The sequence below is a fragment of the Neofelis nebulosa genome, chromosome 17, assembly GCF_028018385.1.
Source record: "Neofelis nebulosa isolate mNeoNeb1 chromosome 17, mNeoNeb1.pri, whole genome shotgun sequence".
Classification (NCBI taxonomy): Eukaryota; Metazoa; Chordata; class Mammalia; order Carnivora; family Felidae; genus Neofelis; species Neofelis nebulosa.
This window is the reverse complement of record NC_080798.1, coordinates 17,112,197-17,136,848: the sequence shown is the minus strand read 5'-3', so window position 1 is coordinate 17,136,848 and position 24,652 is coordinate 17,112,197. Positions and strand designations below refer to the sequence as shown.

Sequence of the window (24,652 nt, the reverse complement as noted above, 5' to 3'; positions counted from 1 at the left end):
GCTCTTCAAAAATATTGAAACTTTATGAAAGACAAAGACTGAGGAACTGATCCCAATTAAAGGAGACTAAAGGGATGTGTCAACTAAAGGTAGCAGGTGATCCCAAACTGGATTCTAGAATGAAAAAAGAAATGTTGCCATGAAATGGCATTATTGGTTCACATCTGAATATGGACTGTGGATTGGATAATGGTATCAAATGAGTGTTAACTGCCTGATTTTGAAAACTGCTAGTTATATAAGGAAAATGTTCTCATTCGTAGGAAATGTACACTGAAGTACTTTGGGGTAAAGGAGCATCATGTTTGTAACTTACTCTGAAAAACTTGAGAAAAAAAGTATAAAAATATATTTATAACATTATATTTAGAGAAAGAGAGGATGTGATTGTAAACATTTATCTAGGTGAACTTATATGAAGAACACATAAAAGCTAACAGTAATATTCCTGCAAATCTTCCAAGTAGAGTTTAATTAAAAAAAAATCTAGGGGCGCCTGGGTGGCGTAGTCGGTTAAGCGTCCGACTTCAGCCAGGTCACGATCTCGCGGTCCGTGAGTTCGAGCCCCGCGTCAGGCTCTGGGCTGATGGCTCGGAGCCTGGAGCCTGTTTCTGATTCTGTGTCTCCCTCTCTCTCTGCCCCTCCCCCGTTCATGCTCTGTCTCTCTCTGTCCCAAAAATAAATAAAAAACGTTGAAAAAAAAAATTAAAAAAAAAAAAAATCTATAGCTATAGTAGGTCTGCTGCCACCAGAACTCTGAGAATCCAGGAACTTTTCTGCCCCTTGTCAGGATGGAATGAATTCCCCATATTCCCAGAGGCCAGGTAAGGTGGCAAAAATGATAAGGGAGCAACCTAGAGTCCAGAAAGTGCCAGTAAGAGTAAGGGAATGGGTTGACCACATCCCATACTACAAGATGGCAAAATGCACTATGTTGGACCGAGGTCTCCTTCCCTTAAGAGAACACGCCTATCACACTTGACCTTCTCTGCTTTCCCCTTCACTTCAGTCTCTCTGAATCTTGGAACCAACCCTTTCCCTACCCTGAGCCATGGAGGGTCTCTGGAAGGAATGATGCCAAGTTGAGTCTTGCTCAGCTTCTGGCTAAGGGATGATGCTATTTCCTGCTACTTAGGAGTCTTTGCTCTGGCAAGAGGTCTCGGACCCTACGTTCCTCCTTCAGAAGAGATTCTTTTCCCAAGATCCCCTCTCTGGATCCAGAGGATCTTCTACCTGGCCTGCTAGTCCCTCACAGCTCCATCTCTCAACAGTAACTCACCCTCAGCTGTAGCCCTAGGCAGGGCCTTCTGTAGACTTGACCAAGGTCCTGTGGAGCCCTGCTGTCAGCGAAGTGGTGGGACCCACAGGTGTACAGGGGACTCAGGTAACCTGAAGATAAACAGACCTCAAGGTAAGAGTCATCCACCAGTCCCTCCTCAATAATCTCTGAGGCTCAAGAGGAAGAAGTCTGCAGAGGACTATGCAGGAGACATAGCTGAGTGATGGCTCTGCTGTGGGTGTGGGGTAGGGGGAACTTCTGGAAAGACTGTGAGCTTTGGAATCATCAGACAGAAGACTGAACCAAGCAATTCCTCTAACTGACTGGGGGGAATCTAGGCCAAATAATTTACCTGCCTGGGGCTCAGTTTATTTATCTGTGAAAACAGGAATGATAAATGATAAAAATAATTTTTATTTTAATGTTTATTTATTTTTGAAAGGGAGAGACAGAATGTGAGCGGAGGAGGGGCAGAGAGAGAAAGACACAGAATCTGAAGCAGGCTCCAGGCTCTGAGCTGTCAGCACAGAGCCCGATGCAGGGCTTGAACTCGTGAACCACAAGACATTGGACACTTAGCCAACTGAGCCACCCAGGCGCCCCAATAAAAATAATTTTTAAAAGCCCATCTGTAGAGGATTTCTGTAAGTTACCTCATTTAATACAAAATTCAGGTATGGTTGAAAGGGGCTGAATTATGACTAACACTTTTATCCTTATCTCTTAGGAAATTCCGAGGGTTTCAGAAGATCTGTGCCAGAAATGCACTGAAAGACCAAAAATATATTTCTTCTTTTTTTTTTTTTTTTTTTTTTTTTAAATTTTTTTTTAACGTTTTTTTATTTATTTTTGAGACAGAGAGAGACAGCATGAACGGGGGAGGGGCAGAGAGAGAGGGAGACAGAATCGGAAACAGGCTCCAGGCTCCGAGCCATCAGCGCAGAGCCCGACGCGGGGCTCGAACTCACGGACCGCGAGATCGTGACCTGGGCTGAAGTCGGATGCTTAACCGACTGAGCCACCCAGGCGCCCCAAAAATATATTTCTTCTTACAAATCATAGTATCACACAGACTAAAATAAGAAGGGCAGGAAACAGTAATTGGGTGCACATGGTGAAATTAAAGAGACGTTGTTTTCTAACTTCTTTCAACAATAAGGTAAAATTATTTAGAAATTTTGTTTTTCACTAAAAAGCAGATTATTTTTCGGGGCGCCTGGGTGGCTCAGTCAGTTAAGTGTCTGACTTGGGCTCAAGTCATGATCTTGTGGTTCACGGGTTTGAGCCCTGCATCGGGCTCTGTGTGGACAGCTCAGAGCCTGGAGCCTGCTTTGAATTGTTTCTTCTCTCTGCCTCTCCCCACTTGTGCTCTCTGTGTCTCAAAAATAAATAAATGTTTTTTAAAAAAAAAGGCAGATCATTTTTCTACTAAAGGGCTTGTCTGCATACCCCTAGTACAGCAGACAAAGCCACAGTGCCACATGCTCCAAGGAAGGAAATGTGAAAAACAAGGTTCCCCTCCTCCCTCAGCCTCAAGTTCTCCCCCAAACTGAGCAACACTGGGGGAAGGCAAAGTCAATCACTCTCTTTCTTGATAAAGAGTCAATCTTGGTAAGTGGTACCAACATGCAGTCAGTCTCCCCACTGCATCGTCAATGAAGGGGGGTAGGTGGCTCCCCCTAAAGTCCCCCAACAGAAGCACAGCAGTCATCTTTTCTTCCTTACCTACATGAATCTGTCTCACACATCTGTATCACCAGTCCCTAACATTTGAACTCAAAAGCCATGTTTTACTATATATTTACCATCATTTGGATGCTCTCAGGCATCAATTTTAAATCAGATAGATCAGAGATCTCTCGTGAACTCAGTATCTTTTCCCTCAACTAGCTCTTCTCAGGTCACAGCTTTATACTCTTCAAGTTCTATAACATGTTTTAAAACTTTGGTAGGCTGCCTCACATTACTTATTTTTCAGAAATATCCTTGGGGCACCTGGGTGGCTCAGCTGAGTGTCCGACTCTTGACTTTGACTCAGGTCATGATCCCAGGGTCCTGTGATCCAGTGCTGCATCAGGCTCCACTCTCAGCATGGAGCCTGCCTGGGATTCTTCCTCTCTCTCCCTCTGCCCCTCCCCCCAGCTCGGGCTCTCTCTCTTTCTCTCAAAATAAATAAAATGGAAAAAACAAACAAACAAACAAACAAACAAAAAGAAATATCCGGGCTAAGGGTGCCTGACTGGCTTAGTCAGGAGAGCTTGCAACTCTTGATCTCAAAGTTGTGAGTTCAAACCCTACACTGGGCATGGAGCCTACTTAAAAAAAATATCCTGGCTATTCTCAAATGTATCATGTTCAGTATATAATGTAGAATTATTCTACTACACTAAAAAAAAAAAAAATCTCTCCTTAGATTTTGCTTGATGTCGTACAATTTAAATTTGCCCATTCATATAAGAAAATGTACACAATTTTGAAAAATATTGAGCCTTTCAATCCAAGATCAAGATTTCTCCATTTAATCAAGACTTCCCTTACATTTCAAAACATTTTTATACTTTGCTTCATGTAGGTACTCCAATTCTCTTTTTATATTTATTGCTAGGTAGCCAATTGTGTTTCAGGTTCCTATTCTAAATGGCATGTTTTCATCCTCATAATTACTAACTGAAATTGAAAAGTCATCAATTTATTTTCCTATACTCATTTTAAAACAGCCACCTTACTGAACTTTCTTTTTAATATTTTTTTTTAAGTTTATTTTTGCAGGGAGAGAGAGAGAGAGCAAGCATGAGTGGGAGAGGGACAGAGAGAGAGGGAGACACAGAATCCGAAGCAGGCTCCAGGCTCTGAGCTGCCAGTATAGAACCCGACACGGGGCTCGAACTCACGGACCTCGAGATCATGACCTGAGCTGAAGTCGGATGCTCAACCGACTGAGCCACCCAGGCGCCCCACTGAACTTTCTTAATATCTGTAATAGCTTGGAATGAATCATCTTGAGCTTTGTATGTGTATTGGGGGGGGAGGTATGTAATTATTTCATCCACAAATACTTAACAGTTTTTTCTTCTCTTTTCTAAATGTGTTATACCTCTTCCCTCACTCTTTGATTACTGCACTCACTATACTCTAAAAGGTAAAATTACATTAGGGACAGGCTGCTCACTTGAATGCCAGTAAATTGGATACTGACTTTCAATTTGACATAAAGAAGGTCTTATCGTGTTTAAAACATATCAAAACAGTCTTACTTTACTATTTAAAAAAAAATCCAGGGGTACCTGGATGGCTCAGTCAGTTGAGTGTCCGACTTCAGCTCAGGTCATGATCTCATGGTTTGTGGGTTCAAGCCCTGCATCAAGCTCTGCGCTGACAGCTCGGAGACTGGAGCCTGCTTCAGATCGGATTCTGTGTCTCCCTCTCTCTCTGCCCCTCCCCACTTGTGCTCTGGCGCTTTCTCTCTCAAAAATAAACATTAAAAGAAAAAAATTTTAAAGAAATCCAGAACAAATGTTGAACTTTATCAAATTCTTTTTTATTATCTATCATCTATTTATCATCATCTATCATTTTTTAGCATCTATCAGGACTGTATGGTATTTTTCCTTTGACTTACTAATATGGTAAAATTCATTAACAAATCCTTTAAACATCGAATTTACCTTGCATCTTTAGGATGAATTTCTTTGCTCTCAGAATGCATTATTATTTGAATGTATTGTTAATTTATTCTATTTTTGTTTTTTAGGATTTTGCATATATAGTCACAAAGTTGGTCTATGATTTTCTTTTGCAATGCCACCTTTTCCAGTTTTTGTAATCAATGCAACAATGATGTCTTTATAAAAAGAGGTGGTAATGCTTCCCTCCTTTATAAATTCTCTTGGAGAGTTTAACTATTTGAAAAATTATATGCTACTTGAAGTGACTTCAAGGCTCTATAAGAAATCTCCAACTGGACCATCCAAGTCTGATAGTTGACCTGTTTTTTGTTTATTTTTTGAGAAATAGGGGATGATGGGGCCCCTGGGTGGCTCAGTCAATCATCCAACTGTTGGTTTCAGTTCAGGTCATGATCTCATGGTTCATGGGTTTGAGCTCTGCATTGGGCTCTGTGCTGACAGCGCGGAGCCTACTTGGGATTCTGTCTCCCTCTCTCTCTGCCCCTCCTCTGCTCACTCTCACTCTCTCAAAAATAAACAAACACTAAAAAAAGAAATAGGGGATGGCAGGAAGTGGTGTGCAGGAATCTTTCTGAATATTTGAAACTTTAGCTATTGATCTTTTAGTTTTCTTTCTCTTTGTATTGAAGTTTTATACAGCCATATAGTCCTAGAAAATAATGTTCTGCATCCTAGCTTTGAAATATATTAGTTAAGTTTTACAAAAATACTTTTTAATAATATGATTATTCTATTTTTTGCATTCCTATTTGTTTACCTGTTCATTCCTCCTGATTTGATAAGGTTTGCTAATGGTTTATCTATATTATCAATTTTTTAAAAATTAGATTTATTAGTTTCCCCTTTTTTCTTTAACTCATTAATTTCCCCTTTTATTTATTTATTATTGATTCCTTCTACTTCTCATATATACCTTCTAACACTCTCAATTAAATGTTTAATTAAGACAGAAAATAAAGGGGCACCTGGGTGGCTCAGTCAGTTAAGCGTCTGACTTCAGCTCAGATCATGATCTTACAGTTCATGGGTTCAAGCCCTCCATCAGGCTCTGTACTGACACCTCAGAGCCTGGTGCCTGCTTCTGATTCTGTATCTCCCTCTCTATCTCTGCTCCTCCCCCACTTGTGCTCTTTCTCTCTCTCAAAAAAAAAAAAAAAAAAATTAAAAAAAAAAAAAAAAGAAAACTATCCACAGTTTGGTATAAATCAATTGAAGACACTGTCCCCCATTATCTTATCTGACCTTTTCAATCTTGATTTTTAAAAAATACAGTAAGATTTACTGTCACAGAATAAATGAAACCATGACTTAGATTTTATAATACATATGGATCGTTTCATCAGGTTTTGACAATTCTATCATATTACTGACAGGACGTTTCTTTTCCTTCTCCAGCTCCCAACCCCTCATTGTGGGAGCATGATGGAAATCTACCTGGCCCAGAGTAGGACCCTAGCAGTTTCCTGTGTGTGTGGGTCATTTTGTCACATGAGCTGACAACTCTTTCTCTACAAGAAGTCAATCTCCCAAGATGTTTTCTTTGCGATTAAGAAGATCGGAGCTCTGGCTAATGGTATAACTCAACATTTCAAACAGCTTTGCAAGTTTCTGATGTACAGTTCATATTTTATTATATGTAACTAGGCCACACTATTATATTTTTACCGATAAATACATAGGGGAATAAGGAAAGCTTCAACTAATATATGTAGAAGTAACAGTACAATTAGAAAATTATCATATGACAACCACAATAATAGTAGTTGATTCAGGCAAAAATCACTAATGGAGGGGCACCTTGGTGGCTCAGTCAGTTAAGTGTCGGTCTCTTGATTTCTGCTCAGGTCATGATCTCACCATTGTGGCACTGGGCTCTGTGTTGGGCTCCGAGCTGGCTGTGGAGACTGCTTAAGATTCTCTCTCCTTCTCCCTCCGCCCCTCCCCTACTCTCTTTCTCTCTTTCAAAAAAAAAAAAAAAAAATCATTAACGGATACTAAGTGAATGAAAATTTGAGATTATTTAACATGGTCTCAAAATATTTCCCCCTAAGATACTAAGTGGAGGACCATGGTGGTCATACCTTAACCAAGTGATCAAAGTTAACATTACCAGCAATGCGACACACCAACATCATGCCTCTCATGACACATGGCACATTGAGGACACAATATCATTTCTGTGGTATTCCTGTCAGAAATATACATGATTCGGGGTGCCTGGGTGGCTCAGTTGGTTAAGTGGCCAACTTCATTTCAAGTCATGATCTTGTGGTTTGTGAGTTCCAGCCCCATGCTGGGCTCTGTGCAGACAGCTCAGAGCCTGGATGGAGCCTGCTTCGGATTCTGTCTCTCCTCTCTCTGCCCCTTCCCTAGTTATGCTCTGTCTCTCTGTCTCTCTCTCTCTCAAAAATAAACATTAAGAAAATCTTTAAAAAATATACATGATTTTTTTAAAGTTTATTTTGAGAGAGAGAGAGAGAGCGTGAGAGAGCAGGTGAGGGGCAAAGAGAGAGGGAGAGAGAGAGACAGAATCCCAAGCAGTCCACACTGTCAGTGCAGAGCCCAGTGCAGTGTTCAAACCCACGAACCATGAGATCATGACCAGAGCTGAAGTCAAGAGTTGGCACTTAACCAACTGAGCCACCCAGATGCCCCTACATGATTTTAATCATGAAGAAGAATCAGAAAAACTTAAATTGAAGAACACCTTATAAAAATAATTGGCTGTACTCCTCAAAATGTCAAGGTCAAAAGAAGCAAAAAGCAACTGAGAAAATATTCCAATTTTAACATAGTCTAAAGAGACATGACAACTAAATGCAACATGTAATCGTAAATTTGAATCCTGAACCAGACAAAAGAATTGCTATAAAGGACATTATTGGGACAACTTAAAAAAATCTAAATAAGGTCTGTAGATTATAATACTAACACCATAATAATAATAATAATAATAATAATAATAATACTGTTTCAATGTTAACTTCACTGTTTTCAATAATTATATTATGGTCATATAAGGAAATACACATGGGGTAAGGACCATCATGTCTGCAACTACCAAATGGTTCAGAAAAAAAAATCAAAATCTACATATATATACATATATAGCAAGAAAATGAAATTATTTACACATAGGAAAATATTAACTACTGCAGAATCTGGGTGAAGGGTGTAATAAGACTTCTGTACTATTCTTGCAACTTTCTTAACTCTAAAATTATTTAAAAACTAAACAAAAATCCCTTATGTTTGTGGAAAGGCAAGCAAGATGGAGAGACCTGTGAGTCAAAGAAGGAGGTTAGCCGTTTTCCCAGGTTAAGTCAGGTTGGATGGGAGGGACAGAGGCTTCTCCTCTGCCCAGAATGAATCCATCAGATCTTCTAGGTTCACTGAAAAAGACTCCTTGCAGAGTATCCTATATTTGCTGAGCCTCAGGGCAGGTAGCCCCTGAAGAGACTCTTTCAAGCTACCTTATTCAGGTCTTTGCAAGCAAAGGTCAGTCTCCAAAGGCTAATAAGAGATTTTGACCAGGGGGCTCTGGACCCCTCCGAATATCTACAAAGAGCCATCCTCAACTTGTTAGCTTCATTAATGGGACCCTTATTTCACATCTACTCTAAACCCATAGGGTCCATTTCACTGTGCATAATTTTGGCTTCCAGAGAGACTTAACAGAAAACAGGCAATCTCAAATGGCCAAGCCAGGGCTGTAGATGAGAAACCAAAGAGTTTTGTTTTTGTTTTTTTTAATTTTTAAAACAATATTTTAGGGGCGCCCGGGTGGCTCAGTCAGTTGAGCATCCAACTTTGGCCCAGGTCATGATCTCACAGTTCGTGAGTTCGAGCCCCGCGTCGGGCTCTGTGCTGACAGCTCAGAGCCTGGAGCCTGCTTCACATTCTGTGTCTCCCTGTCTCTCTGCCCCATCCCCACTCATGCTCTGTCTCTCTGTCTTAAAAATAAATAAAACATTAAAAAATTTTTTTTTAATATTTTATTTATTTTGAGAGAGAGAGAGAGACAGAGCTTGAGCGGGGGAAGGGCTGAGGGAGACGGAGACACAGAACCCAAAGCAGGCTCCAGGCTCTGAGCTATCAGCACAGAGCCCAACGCAGGGCTTGAACGCACAAACTGCGAGATCATGACCTGAGATGAAGTAGGACTGAACCACCCAGGCGTCCCTTGGTTTCAGAGTTTTGGACAAAACTTCCCATGGTATGAATGTTTTGCCTTCAGATTATTTCTATGATTCTATTTAAGTCAAGTTCAAAAATAGGCAAAATTAATCCATGATATTAGACCCAGCAGTGGCAATGGGTACTGATTGATACAAAAGGCTTCAGGGTGCGAGAGATGATGTCTATGTTGATCTTGGTTGAATTTACATGATTTTCCTCAATGTAGAAATTCACCAAGCTATACCCTTAGGATAAGCATACGTCACTGTATGTATGTTATACCTCAAGTTTTAAAAAAGCCTATTTAATTATCTGGAAAAATGTCTGCGGTACAAATAAGATGAAATAATTTGTATTCATACTTAAAAAACCTTCACACATAGCTACATACTGCCTCTTTCTTCCTACCCCCCTGGTATGAGTGTTCCCCCTCCTCTTTTTTTTAAGTAGGCTCCATGCCAATGCGGGGCCTGAACTCACCACCCTGAGATTAGGACCTGAACTGAAACCAAGAGTCGGACACTTAACGGACTGAGCCACCCAGATGCCCTGAATGTTCTAATTAGGGTTCAAAACAGACAACATTAATCAGTAACGTTAGAAGCTGGGAGAATGGTTTCCCCTTGGCAGGGTGTAACAGGGAAAGGGTATTATGGAAGCTTTCAGGGTGCTACAACATTGTTTTCTGACCTGAGTACATTACCCCAGGGTTTTCCCTTTGTGGTAATTCATTGAGCTGTATATTTATGTATATTTCTGTATGTATCTTATATCTCAGTAAAACGTTTAAAAAAAAGATGGGGCTCCTGGGTGGCATCTGATTGAGCATCTGATTCCTGACTTTGGCTTAGGTCATGATCCCAGAGTCATGGGATCCAGCCTTAGGTCAGGCTCTGGGCTGAGAGTTGAGCCTGCTTACGATTCTCTCTCTCCCACACCTCTCTCTCTCTTCCTCTTTGCCCCTCTCCCTTGCTGGAGTGTGTATGCTCTCTCGCTGGAGTGTGTATGCTCTCTCGCTCTCTCAAATAAAATAAGATAAAATAAAATAAAAACATTAAAAAAAAATTATTTGCTCCCCAACCTGGCACTAAATACAGTGTAGGTGTCAAAGGAAAATAGCACAAGACAAAGAAAATGCCCTAACTCCTTATCTAAGCTCATGACTTCTGCATCAAAACAACTACCTGTCTTTGATTCTGTGCAATTGAAAACAGAGACTATCTGGGGCGCCTGGGTGGCGCAGTCGATTAAGCGTCCGACTTCAGCCAGGTCACGATCTCGCGGTCCGTGAGTTCGAGCCCTGCGTCAGGCTCTGGGCTGACGGCTCAGAGCCTGGAGCCTGTTTCCGATTCTGTGTCTCCCTCTCTCTCTGCCCCTCCCCCGTTCATGCTCTGTCTCTCTCTGTCCCAAAAATAAATTAAAAAAAAACCGTTGAAAAAAAAAAAATTAAAAAAAAAAAAAAAAAAAAGAAAACAGAGACTATCTGCTCTAAAAACTAAAGCCTGATGTGCATGGCTTCTGACAGATATTTAACTGCCTTACCTTTCAGCTTCCTTTGTTTCAGAAAATGTTACAGTTATTGTGCTTTGTCTGAGGACTACATGAGGATTGGATATAATATTTTAAAAAACAAAATACTGTTTTGGCATTTTACCCCTTCATTAAGCTAATGGTCAAAATCTTATATCCGTTTTATTTGTAATCTTATCTTGGCCCATCTTAATTAGCATTAGTTTGACTTTAATTTCAATGAAGAGCAGTTTCTAAAAATAGCTTCAAGTTTTGATTTTGTGGTTTTATCTTTACTGAATTATTCTGCCAGGATATTATAAGGAACAGATTCAAGGAGGTCAAATGTGTCATGCCTAAAAAATACAGAACAAGGCAAGAAGATTCTTAGAACACAGTAACTTCCAGATCCAGTTTCTTTTCCTTATATTATTTATTTATTTATTTTTGTTTTTTCCCCAACCTTACTGAGGTATGGGACATATAATATTGTAGAAGTTGAAAGTGTACAATGCCATGACTTGATATATGTATATATTGCAAAATAATTGCCACAATAGTGTTAACACTTCCATCACCTCACATAATTACTTTTTTTTTTGGTATGTGTGTGTTAACAACATTTTTAAGTTAAGCCTAGATAAAAGTATTTTCCAAACACTCTCAAAGTTTGTTCCTTTGGCAAAATCTTTTACAAGATCAGTTTAGATACTTACTCAGTAAATTCTTTGTTTTTTAACCACAGGCAAAGACACATCCATCCTAGCTGCCATGGAGTCAGAATAGATTTCAAGAAACCAGACTCATTCTTGGGATGCTGTCACAGACAGATACATCATTACTGTTGCCAGAAAGGACCTTAAAGGAAACATTAAAAGAAATATGCACTAAATGCTTGGCAAAAGCAATAGAAGACACATCTTTAATAACATATTACTTTAGATAAGTTTAACACTTGGTCCTTTGAAAGCACTATCTTTAACGCTGGGACAATAAAAAGGGGAAGGAGGTTTCAGAGTTTTGATGTGGGCTTTTGGGAGAGACTGAACTGAACTGACTGCTCATCAGCTGGAGAGAGTCACAGGGGTGAAGTGTGCTCCCATTATGCAGGACTGCAGACTCAAATCCTTAACTCTCCCATCCCCAACCTCTAAATTTCCCAATCCTTCTTAACATCCATTAAGCTTCCTAATCACAGACATATATGGCGCCCCAATCTACAACAAAGGATCTTGTAGTCACTGATATTCCCGGATGTCCAAAAATGACCATCAGAGACCGCTAGCCAGTGACTACAAAGCTCACTGATCCATTCTGATTGCCCAACAGAGAATTACACAGATCACCAATCACGAACCCACACTGATCTCCAATGATACTCCAATGACTGAATATCAATCGCTGACCCCAACAGACCCACCTCCCCCCCACAATTACTGACAGTCCCATTCGCTGACCCCCCACTGATCCGTATGTTCTCCATTCCTTGATTTACAAAAGTTCAATCACTAATACCCTCAGATTCCTCCCATCGATGATCTAAAGGAAGTGTCAATCACTGATGGCCGAAAGCATTTCTCTAAACCTTGGTCCCCATTAACCCTTCTCATCAGTTAACCTCAAAGTTTCCACAATCATCACTTCCAGGTACCCAAACAGAACTCAGAACCTCCAATCACGGACCCTCTCAGGCTTCCGATCATTGCGCTCTAATGCTGTTCAAATAAATGTTTTTGAAGCACCCACTTGGCTCCAGACCCCTAAAGACCACTGTAAACTGATCCCCACTCACTGTGCCAATCAAGAAATCGAGAACCCTCCTTTATTGATTCCCACATACTTCTAATCCATCTTCACAGACACTGCCACTGACTCCCACAAACCTCCTCCCGCCCCACAGACCCCCACGAGGTTCACAAGTCCAATCACTTAACCTCTTCAGTAAGCTCGTCACTGACCCTTACGGGCACCCATGACTGACCCATAAGGGCCACCGTAGTCGTCCGATCACTATCCTACAAAAGTCTTTAATTTTGACTGTTTCTCATACTGACCTTTCCCATTTTTCCTGGATCCGCGCCCATAACCCGAAATTGATCTTCGTACCACGCCGCCTCACCGCAGTATAATCTCTTCCCATCCCGAGTGGCCAGTGCGCAGACTCAGTCGCGACTTTGAGGCTGTCGGCCTCCACCTGGCAACCTTCCAAGCGAACAGGATTCTGGGTTTCTGAACTTTAACAGAAGGCCTAATGGCCGCTCCCTCTTGACACCTTGTTGGAGGCAGCCATGTTTAAATCTGTGCCGTACTGTAGTGATTAGGCCCTTTGTTAGACCAGAGGGTTAAGCTGTTTTAGGGCTGGGAGAAACAAGTGCTCCTGGGGCTGCAAACACAGACGTCCCGGCTGCTTTTAGCATCTCAGAAGCCCAAACCGGCTGTGACCAATATGGAGGCGAAGCTGAGCTTTCTTTGTCTCCAGCAGGGCAGGCGCTGAGGTAAGATGGCCTCGTACATTTATACTGTTTCTTACGTGTAATGGGCGGGGCCGCCTTATAGGAGGAGCTCCCCCCAAAAAGGTGAAACTTCTCTTCGAACGGCTCTTGGAGTTGGAGAGCAGCTAAGAAGCTCTTCCCTTGGGGACACTGAGGCCACCGGAGGAAGGGTCGAGAACTCCGGTGAGGGCGGAGCCATGGGAGAGGGCGAGTAAGAAGCTACTGGCTCTTACCGAAAGAAAATGTTGGAAGCAGGGCCTTTTTTTTTTTTTTTAGGATTTCAACTATTTTAAATAAATGATAATTAAGACTTTTAGCACTCTATGTTTTTGCTGCTGATATTAGAGATCCCATAGGAAGTAAAAAAAATTTAAAGAGACATAATTCCCTGCCTTGTGTTAATGCTGAGCCAGATATACCGGCACTTTGTCTTAAGTAGTGTTACAAAATAAAAATTCAGGTGAGTAAATTTGAACATCTAGTTGAGTTTATTGAACGATTAATGAATCAGGCCACATCCCATCTAGCAAGTCAAAAGGAGCTCCCCGAAGTTGTACAAAATGGAAAGCTTTTATAGGAAGATGGGGCGGTGTGGGAAAGGGGCAAGAAAGTTATTAGCAAAAGAAAGGATTGTTCCAGGCAAGGTCACCTTCCTTTAGGTGGAAGAGCAGGGAGTCTTTTTAGGTGGATAACTGACCCATATGGATCACCAGGTTTGTCACTGAACACGAAGGGCACCTAGCTTGGGTGCATCAGCCAAACGATTGACCCATGTCTTTCGGTTTGAGCAAATGGATTTTACTATTTGCAGGTAGTACGGAGACAGAGATAGTCCACAAAGTTCTGTCTCTAACACAAACTTCAGGACCAATTTATACTGCTAGCGGGCAACCTTTTGGTAGGCTATTCTTGCAATTAAGAAGTGGTCACAGGAACTGAGAAAACCTTTATAAAAATTGTTCAAGCATAACTTAACAGGGGTTTGCTTAACTCCAATTTCCCAGGAACATTTATGATATTTTTTTGTTCCCAGACATCTGCTCAATTGAATAACTTTGGTGGGTTTCCAGGAACAGGGAAGTTCTCAAGGACTCATAAAGCTGAAAAACAAATATGGTGAGAAACAGGATAGTTTATTTAATTTCTCACTGTGGTCCCTGATGAGCTAATCCCTAATTAACATAATTTCATTTTAGGGGGATGGGGAGGGCCCAAGTAACAGTTTACCTCATTGGTGCTAATCAGAAAATTCCTGATTACTGGTTAATGATGAAGTTTTGGGGTGATGGTGGGGTCTGGACCCGAGGGCCAAGAAAGAATTCTTGAAGACATCTTTGGTGCAAAAAGGTGATTTTATTAAAACATGGGACAGGACCCATGGGCACGAAGAGCTGCACAGGGGTTGTGACAAGTAACTCATTATATAACCTCAGGTTGGGAGGAGGTCAGGGATAGAGTATGTCTCTAAGGGATTTTGGAAGCAAGGTTTCCAGGACCTTGAGGGGCTAACTGTTGCTAGGGAAACATCATTTATCACTGTTTAATAAAACCTGTCATGAGACCCTTCAGATGCATATCGGGGACCATAAACTTGGAGCATGATTGCCAGCATGTATCCTGGGTCAGTTGAGATAAAGGAAGTGGACAATGTTAAGCCGGGATCTCTTTTGCCCCCAGAAAAGAGTCATCCTTGAGGCAGCTGAGCTCATAGAGGGAGGTCACTCTGCCTGTCTCAAGGACTTGTCAATGGGCTGTAAGCAGAAAGGGAATTTAATTTTTCATTCGCCTTAGTTTCCCCCATTACCATGGCAACACTTAAACCCCTTCCTTTGTTCTTGGGTGAACCAGGAGTGTCCAAGGAATATCACACAGATCCCACCTAGGGTGGGGGTGGGGGTGCTAGCTTGTACTTTATCCTTCAGTCTGCCTCATGCTCCTTCATCAATTAAGACTTACGTTTCTACGGGAGGTTGAAACTACAGTTAAGTTAGGTAGTAGTAAGCCCTGGTTTGGAGGCTTAGATAAATGACACGATTTAGGGCTTGTGGTTTTCTTTCTAACAGTGGCCTGCCCCGGATGCTGACCTGAGACAAGGATGTGAATGTGGGCAGTTTTTTTGGCAGGTAGGGGCTAGGGAAGTGACAAAGGAGGAGTGGAACCCAATACAGAGTGTATCAATGAGGGGATTATCCCTGTGAACAATGGGAGCTCAGTGCTGTGGGGAACTCTGGAAGACAGTGTAGATACAAGTTGTCTCGTTCAAGGGCCACTGAAGCTGAGATATTTGTACATCATTTCTCAGTCCTCATTTTTGGGTGCTACTACAAGGGCCTTAAAACTCTAGCACTTCTAGCCTGTCTCATGGGCAAGGTCTCAGGCAGAGTCTGTAGGAACTGTATGCAGAATGTGTAGGCAGAGTTTCTGTTAGGCCCCATTTACTAATCATCTTCTTCTTCTTCTTAAGTTTATTTATTTACTTTGAGAGAGAGAGAGTGCAAGCAAGAGAGAGGCAGAGAGAGAGAATCCCAAGCAGGCTCTGCACTGCCAGTGCAGAGACCGATGTGGGATTTGAACTCACGAACTGCAGGATCATGACTTGAGCTGAAGTCAGACACTTAACAGAGTAAGCCACCCAGGTACCTCTTCTTTTCTTTTTAATGTTTATTTATTTATTTATTTATTTTGAGAGAGAGAGAGAACCAAGCAGAGAGAGAGGAGAGAAAATCCCAACAGACCCTGTGCTGTCAGCATGGAGCCCAATCTCAGATTATGACCTGAGCTGAAATCCAGAATCAGACTGGTTAGCCGACTGAGCCACCCAGGCACCCCTGTTTATTCAGGTTCTATATTTTGCCTGTGAATAAGCCAAAGAGGCTATGTTCCCACTTCAAGGGGGAAGCAAGAAAGCTAATCATTCTCTGCGTTTTGTCCTGCGCCCCAAACACCTGATGATATCCAATAAGAGCCAGATCCCAAACATGTTCTAGGACATAGCTTCAAACAAACCTCTGCTGACCCTGGCATCAACACCCCCTACCATTGGTGATTTTCAGAATAACACCTCTTGTTCATCAAACTCTTGCCTTTGATTGGACCCTACTCTGGATTCCTGAAAGAAACTTAGTACTCTAAACCCCTTTCCAATATAAACACTTAACCACAAGTGATGATGAGACTCATTCTCTTTTCCTTCCTGAGTCTCCCAGACGCTCTGTCTGCTATTCTCTGTCACTCACACTTTTCAGTAAACTCTGTCTTCACTTTCTCCAGCTCTCATTAGATTTCTCTCCTGCATAAAGCCAAGGACCCTCTTGGCTGGTCCTGTGAACCGTCCTGAGTCCTCAGACCCAGCCTGCCTGCATCATACTGACAGCATTCATTTCATAGCACCCAAAGCAGTGCTCTACATATCATAGACATTGGAATCTTTAGGAATGGTTACCTTGTCTTATGAAAATAGCTTTTTAAAAAAACATAATTCCAATTGGTCATCATACTAACTGGTGTAACAGCTGACCCCCAAAATGGCTACCTGTTGCCATTAACACCTTTGTGTAGTCCCCTTCCACATTGGACCAGGGCTGGTCTAGGAGGCTAATAAAATACAGTAGAAGTGATGGCACACCACTGCTAAGATTAAGTTATAAATGATACCTCTTCTGTCTTCAAGGTGTGCTCACTCGCTCTCTTCTCTCTCTCTCTCTCTCTTTCTTTCTCTTTCTCAAATAATTTACTCTGGGAGAAGTTAGTTGTCATGTCATGAGGACGCTGACACAGCCTATGTAGAGGCCCAGGTAGCAAGGAACTGAAATCTGCCAACAGCCAGGGAGGAACTGATACCCTCCCCATCCAAGTGGGTCATCTTGGGAGCAGATCCTGCAGCCCTGGTCAGACCTTGACATGCTGCAGGCCTTGCCAATAACAGATTGACTGCAACTGCATGAGAGACTCAGCACTCTAACCAGCAGCTCCCGTATTGTTGACTTTCAGAAACCGTGTGAGATACTAAATGTTTGTTTTAAGCTGTTGAGTTTGGGAGTAATTTGTTATACAGCAATAGATAACTGATGCTGTGGTAAAAATACTATAATTGATGTCTTTGGATTTCTTAAAGACGTCCTTAAACTTGTGAGATTTTTCTTTCAGATCAGAGAGGATTATTAGCAGTTTCCTCTTGTCCTGCATGATGGAACAATCATTGCTCTGCTGGAGCCAAGTTAGTGGAAGAAAGACTCTTGGAATAAGATTGCAAATTTAAATACAAAACTATTTCATGTCCTACAGAGCAATAAAAACCAAACCTTTAAGGTTATCTTTTCTGTAAAAAAATCAATTTGCATCTGTAATAGACTAATAGATGAAATGCATCAATTTTTTGCAAGTGAATACCTAGCTATGCATATGCATAGTCTGAATCCTAATTAGTAAAAAGCCAATCACACCTGTATTACACTAGAGTAGTAGGATCTCAAACTGGTGCAATTTTATTTTTTTTTAAATTTTTTAAAACATTTTTATTTATTTTTGAGAGAGAGAGAGACAGAACATGAGCGGGGGATGGGCAGAGAGAGAGGGAGACACAGAATCCGAAGCGGGCTCCAGGCCCTGAGCTGTCAGCACAAAGCCCAACATGGGGCTCAAACCCACCAACTGTGAGATCATGACGTGAGCCAAAGTCAGACGCTTAACCTACTGAGCCACCCAGGCACCCTCAAACTGTGCAATTTTAATCCCCAGGGTACATTTGGCAATGTCTGGAGACAGTTTTGGTTGTCACCATCTGGGGGGGTGGGAGGGGAAGGATGGGCAGAATGCAACTAGCACATGGTGGGTAAAAGCCAGGGATGGATGCCCCCAACCATTCTACAATGCAGAAGACAACCTTCCACAACAAAGGATTATCTGGCCAAAAATGTGAACAGTGCTGAATTTAGAAAACCTTCACTAGAATGGCTTATTAGACCTTGGGTCAACTTTTATTTAAAAAAAAATTTTTTTTTTAATGTTTATTTTTTAGAGAGAGAGAGACAGAGAGCGTGAGCGAGCACGAGTTGGGAAGGGGCAGAGAGAGATGGGGACACAGAATCCAAAGCAGGCTCCAGGCTCTGAGCTGTTAGCACAGAGCCTGACATGGGACTCCAACTCACCAGCAGTGAGATCATGACCTGAGCCGAATTCGGACGCTTAACTGACGGAGCCAGCCAGGTGTCCCAACCTTGGGTGGGTTTTTGGACCATGCTCTGGTATGACTTTGAAGAGTCACACAGGATGACATAGTAATGTTTCCTTATTTCCTAGTTTTTTAAAATAACTTTTCTTAATGCAAAATTGGCAAAATACTGAGAACTTAAATCTTGATAATGAGTACATAGTGATTAATCTTTTCTCTCTGTTTTTGTAAATATTTTTGTGAAAAAAAGAAAAAAACTGTAAATTCTTATCTTTAGCTTATGGTCAGTGCCATGTATGAGGGACCATGACTGAAGATCATGTTTAGATATAATGTTTAAATCTAAAGATGTTCTTCTTTTACAACTTGGCCCCTATACTCTGCCTTTCTCTTAAGTACAGTGCTTCTGAATTCTAGCTAAATCTTAAAGTCACTCAGAAACTTAAAAAATACCAATGATTAGGATCCATTCCCAGCAATCCTCATTTGCTTTTCCTGGGGCAAAGTTCTATTTTTCTTTCTTTTCAAGTTTACTAGATGTGGGAAATTATGGACTCACAACCTAAATCAATTAAGGAACCTCAAATTTGATTTGAGTTGGGCTGGCTAATACCTGGCAAGATGAATGAGAGTCCACACTGCAGGTGGGCATACCAACCTTATGCTTCTGCCTCCACAAATAACTTTTTAGGGATAATGACCAGCAAGCTGTCATAGATAACAAGTCATGCAAGGGAACAGAACCACATGAGCGAGACCTAGCAGAAAGAGTAGAGGGGTGCCTGGGTGGCTCAGTCGGTTAAGCATCTGAATTCAGCTCAGGTCATTATCTCATGGTCCGTGGGTTCAAACCTGTATTGGGCTGTGTGCTGATAGCTCAGAGCCTGGAGTCTGCTTTGGATTCTGTGTATCCCTCTCTCTGCACGTCTCCTGCTTACGCTCTATCTCTCTCTCACTCTCAAAAATGAATAAACATTAAAAAAAAAACAACCCAGTAGACAGTATGGTTGACCCTTGAACAGAGTATGTTTGACCGCATGGTCCACTGATCTGTGGATTTTTTTTCCGATAAACACAGTGAAGTACTGCAAATGTATTTTCTCTTCGTTATAATTGTCTTAATAACATTTTCTTTTCTCTAGCTTACTTTATTCTAAAAATATAGTATATAATACATATACAAAATATGTGTTGTTTGACTGTTTATGTTATTGTTAAGGCTTTCAGTCAATGGTATACCATTAGTAGTTAAGTTTTGGGGAATTAAGTTATATCCAGATTTTCAACTCTGATGGGGGGGTCAGCACCCCTAACACCCCCATATTGTTCAAGGGTCAACTGTGTAAGCAGATCCATCTAAACAGAGTAGTTTTGGACTATCGATGTTGCTTTAGTTTAGCATGAGACAGATTGTGAGCAGGGGAGGGGCAGAAAGAGGGAGACACAGAATCCAGAGCAGGCTCCAGGCTTTGAGCTGTCAGCACAGAGATCAACACCAGGCTTGAACTCACAAACCATAAGATCATGACCTGAGCCAAGTTGGATGCTTAACCAACTGAGCCATGTAGATATCACCATAAGAGAAGATTTGATGAAAGTAAAAAACAAAACCGTAGAACCTTCCAGAGAAAAAAAAGGGCTTTCAAAGGAGCAACCATTCCACCAAGAAAAAGCAAAGAGATAAGCAATTGGATATCATTTTAAAGTGAAAGAAAAATAGAATGCAGATAACATCACTAGACAACAGGAATGAAAAGGCCAAGAGCTAAGAATGAATGATCCCATTGTATGTAAAGCATAGTGAAACCAAAAGTTATTTTGTACAAAGAAAATATCAACAGAGAAATTTATAACAATAGCATATATCCCAGAATAAACATATATGTTGATGAGAAAAAATGATTTCAATGATAACAGAATTCTATGAATTTCATTTTGATTTTGTTTCTTCCTAGGACTTACACAAAATAAACATGCATCAGGATCCTCAAAGACAAGAAAAGATTGAGAAAACATGGAAGGTGGCAAAGGCTAAGGAGAAATAACAACTGAATGTAAAGCGGATCCTGGATCAGAAAAAAAGACATTAGTGGGAAAATGGCAGAATTTCCATTAAGATCTGCAGCTCAGTTTATAATGTTGTACCACCATGAAGTTCCTGTTCTCAAAATATCTACAATTAGTTATGTGGTTCCCTTTAGAGCAAGAGGGCTTGTGAGATGTTATAAAGACTGTACATGGCCTATTGTTGTACCTCTTCTATAATATGAAAGTGAGTTGACAGTGAGTATTCTTGTTATGTTTATATTCTTTGTTTTTGTTTTGTTTTGCTTTATTTATTTATTTATTTATTCATTCATTCATTCATTCATTCATATCTCTGGCAGACTCCTTCAGGGACAATCACATTCACACATTCAATGAAGACTTGAGACAAGGATCCTACCGCACATCGTAGGCTCCCCTTGCCACCTCTTCAGACTGGTATGGAGGGAATGTGGCTGGTAGGTTGGGGGCAGGGATATGAAGGTCCAAGTCCCTAAGTGATAGTGTCTATTGTAAATAGACACTCATAGGTATTGTGAGACCAGTACCTCCTTCAGACATTGAAAAAGGACCCCAATCCTGGCCTCAAACTCCAGGGGTTACCGACTCTTTGAGCACATTCCTAGAAATAGTGAAACCACCCCACCTCTTTTAGCTGTACTTGGGACTGGTCATGGAGAGTGCTATCTCCTGACTTGGGCACCTTGGTGGGCCAGCACCTCCACAGGGCCAATTCTAAAACTTCTACCGAGGGGGGCCATGCCTCTTAGAGCACTTTCCTGGAAATGCTGCACCTGCCCTGTCTTATATCACCAATTCCTTACCCCAATTCCTTTCAGATAACTGGACCTGGCTATTGAGGGTGCTACCTCCTGAGTTGGATGTAAATATGGGTGGGCTAGCAGGCACCTTACTTCTTCCACAGGAGCAAATCCTCCAAGAGGCCTTCCTGGAGCCAGGGCTCTTTCCACAGTAGTTGTCCTCCTGGGAGAGTCTTGCCCCATGTGACAGGGACTGGCTGGACTTTCCTTTAAAAGATAGGTCAGCTATCTGGTACCATTCTCCCTTTGCCCTGAATGTACAAACTAATGGAGGGGGCCACAGGAGGCCTTGGTCTGAATTCCTTGAGAACCTCTCCAAACAGGAAGGCATAGTTCTGTAAACTTAAAAGGCAGTTCCTGAAAAATAGAGTGTTTGTCTTCCTGGAAGAAAGAAGATGCTCCAGGTGCTTTCTGGTTTTCCAAGAGTTCTCTGGTTTTTATCACAGACATGCCTTTTCCTTCCCCAGGCACACTCTGCCAGATAAGATTCTCAGGGCTTACCTTTCCCCAGAGTACAAGGTGCTGTCTGTCACTAAGGGTTCCTGATGGAAGACCCTACATAGTGCCCCTCTCCCACTTGCCTATTATCAACCTCTTCACTTAAAAAAACCCTCCTCAGCTTTCTGCCTGTACAAGAGTTTTCTTCCTCTTGGAGAGAAGTGGGAAAGCCATGATATTGGACAGTATTTAGTGGAGGAAGAATTGAAGACTATATGGAACCAGTTGAGAATTTATCCTCCATCTTCTCCAGTGACCTGGTTTCAAAAATTAGGCAAGGTAGGACCTGCTTTTCTCAGGTGTGATATGACCAGGATTTTGCTTTGCCAAGTCCCATTGATGGCTTTTGATGGTTAGTTTGGATTAAGAGGCAGGGCTTTATGGAGACAAGATAGTTAAAATTGTAGTGAGGACAAAGTATGAGTTGAAGTTTCCCCACCTGAGTTGGTTTCTGGGCAATGACAGCCTGATGTGCTTCATAGAAAGATACAGTATGGATAGCTTGTCTAACAGCCTGATGTCCGCACTTTGATTCTAGCTGAGATGGACTCCTAGCTGAGATCTATACCGCTATTGGACATGTGGGCTACTAACTTCAAAAAATTGTGTCGGGGTTGTGCGCCCTGACAATGGTGGTTGGGGGATGAAGTGGTTATAACCACTGTGGAAAGGAACACAATGGGAAAGAAATGTTTTCTTCCTGGCTCTGTGGCTTTTGCAAAGAGTTACCTGAAAGGCTTTCCAGGTTCTGCCCCTTCCCTGTGTTGGAGCTTCCGTTATGGCAGCACTCCACCTCTGTTTGTAAAAAATCATCATACACTTAAAGGAGTAGCAGTGTGCTTTGTTTGAGTGAATTATGTTTGAATGAAATTCTGAGTGAAAGACAGTTTACTGATACAGGGGAAGTACAAATATAAAGTCAGTCATAAGTGAAAGACACAGAAAAGCAGTGGTCAACTGGACAGGGAATGGAATCTCTTTTATGAGTTTAAAAACAAGAAAATAAACCAAGGAAATGAGAAAAAGATGCTCACAACTGAAAACAACAAAAGAAATGGCCTGAGAAGACAGGTTTAAGAACAAGTGGACATAGCAGAAGGAAAAGTGAACTCCCTGGAATATAACATGGACCATAGAGGAGGAGAGAAAGGGCAGTAATGCTTCCCATAGGTCTTCCAGAATCCAGGCTCTTTCTTCAGTGGCTATCCTCCTGACATATTCTTGACCTCAGTGTCAGGAACAGCCAGCCTCCCTTTGACAAAGCTGGCAAGTCCTGTGGAGCTCCTGTCCCTCTGCCTTGTATCTGTAGCCTCAGAGGAGGGCTTGGTCTGAATTCCTGTAGTCTGGGGCATCTAGTCTCCTGATACCTTTCTTATTCTCTAGTCCCAAGACCAGTGCCCCTGGAAACAATAGCTTGGCCTACCTGAAGGCTGAGGTCCAGAGAAGGGAATGGGATTTGCCTGTCCAGTGGGTTTCCCAATCCCTATGTGGCCACCTAGTGTGGCCACATTTATTTAGCAAGTCTTTCATGGCCCTTTGTCTTTACAAGGATTTTTCCTCCTCCTGGAGGGAAAGTCTCGAACTGTGATGGGAGACAGTATTTTGTGGAGGAGGAAAAGTAGGCCTGGTTGGTACCTTTGATGTCCTCTCCAGACCCCGGTTGACAGACTGGGCCTGGTTGGAGCCACTTGTTTCAGTTAGGAATACAGTCCAGTGTGGCGGTTGGCTGTGTCTGGGGGTGCAGTGTTTGGGGTGAGAGACAGTGGTTTTTGAAGAGAGAAAGAATCCAGCACCATACAAAGAATGACGTATATTTGGAGATTGGCCTGCCTGACTTTGTTTTGGGGCAAGACCCTATGTGTGAGTCTTAGAGCTGACTCTGGTTCAGGAGAGCTTGAGGGTAAGGTGCCTGGAGTGTGGACTTGGATCGGGGCTGTGTCTGAGTCTCAGTTCAGGCATACACCACTAGAGGCCACCACTGACTGGAATCCTGCATGTTGGGACATCAGCACCTCCATGGTGCTGATACCCACAAAAGGCTTCTAGCAGTTCTCTAGAGAACCCTGAGGAAAAAGAAGCGGTTTCTTCTAGTGCCCAGTGATTTTTCACTCATAGTTTCCTCAGAGGCTTTCTGGGTTCCATCCCCTCCAGTGTTTGGGGTTCTGGTAACAGCAGCAAACCACCTCCAAGGACATCTGCCAAATGTTGTCAGACACCAAATGGAAAGGCAGTGCATTTTGTTTGATGTGAATTATGCTCAAAGACAGTTCCTTGGTAGGGGCAAGGGAGGTAGGGACATAGATTCAGTCACAGAAGAGAAATGCTCAGGCTGGACAGAAAATGAAATCTCTTCTAGGAGTTCAATAACAACACAAAAACCAGGAGAAAAGAAAAAAAAAAAGTTTTGCCCATGACATACAAAAAATGTAAGTGATGACCTCAGCAGAATAGTTGCAGAAGGAAAAATGAACCCGCTGGAATATAACACGTCCCCTATAGGAGGAGGAGAGAATAATGGAAATTGCTGAGGAGCAAACACAGGCACAGAGAACAGAAAGATCAGGTTGAATAGGTGTAGAATTGGGATCCAGCAAGGGAAAATGGAGGAAGAAAGTGTATGTCTGAGGCAGTATTTGGATACTGCAAGACTGACAGTGACCCCAAGCCATGCTTGGGCAGCAAGAAGAAGCCCTGGAAGGCTCACAATCAAGAATTTCATATCCAGGACCACAAGAAGAAACATGGCTGGTGCCAACCCCAAATCAGACAAGATTGCAGCGGGTGGGGAAAAAAAAGAAAAGAAAAGCACATTCCAAGTAGCAACGCTCCTCTGGAAAACACCCCTCCCACCTCCACTTCTACTCCCCCAAACTCAAACGGGGACCGGCTTCCCAGTAAGGAGTGGAAGCCAGAAGATGAAATGCTGGAAGTGGATCAGTGGTAAATTTGCCATCAAGTCAGCCATGGAGTGG

General features: G+C 42.0%; 1 protein-coding gene and 1 long non-coding RNA gene across 10 annotated transcripts in view; one reads left to right on the top strand and one right to left on the bottom strand.

Annotated features, from left to right (window-relative positions):
- The window catches only part of ZNF568 (zinc finger protein 568), a 166,859-nt gene extending 154,040 nt beyond the window's left edge, over positions 1–12,819 (bottom strand). Inside the window, exons 1-2 of one of the 2 annotated variants that reach the window (XM_058709368.1) lie at positions 12,708–12,819; positions 11,370–11,511 (exon numbers count right to left, since the gene is read on the bottom strand). In XM_058709368.1, coding sequence (XP_058565351.1) covers positions 11,370–11,410 — 41 coding nt within the window. In that variant the 5' untranslated portion in view covers positions 11,411–11,511; positions 12,708–12,819. Of the gene's footprint in view, positions 1–1,279; positions 1,390–11,369; positions 11,512–12,707 lie in introns of those variants that run through there. The other variant, XM_058709369.1, reaches the window with a different exon arrangement.
- A 226-nt stretch (positions 12,820–13,045) lies between these two features.
- LOC131500339 (uncharacterized) overlaps positions 13,046–24,652 on the top strand; it is a 33,362-nt gene continuing 21,755 nt past the window's right edge. For 6 of the 8 annotated variants that reach the window (XR_009256240.1, XR_009256239.1, XR_009256237.1 and 3 more), the window contains exons 1-3: positions 13,046–13,148; positions 20,271–20,598; positions 20,703–20,799. This is a non-coding gene — a long non-coding RNA (uncharacterized LOC131500339). Of the gene's footprint in view, positions 13,149–20,270; positions 20,599–20,702; positions 20,820–24,652 lie in introns of all 8 variants that reach the window. The other 2 variants (XR_009256241.1, XR_009256242.1) reach the window with 2 other exon arrangements.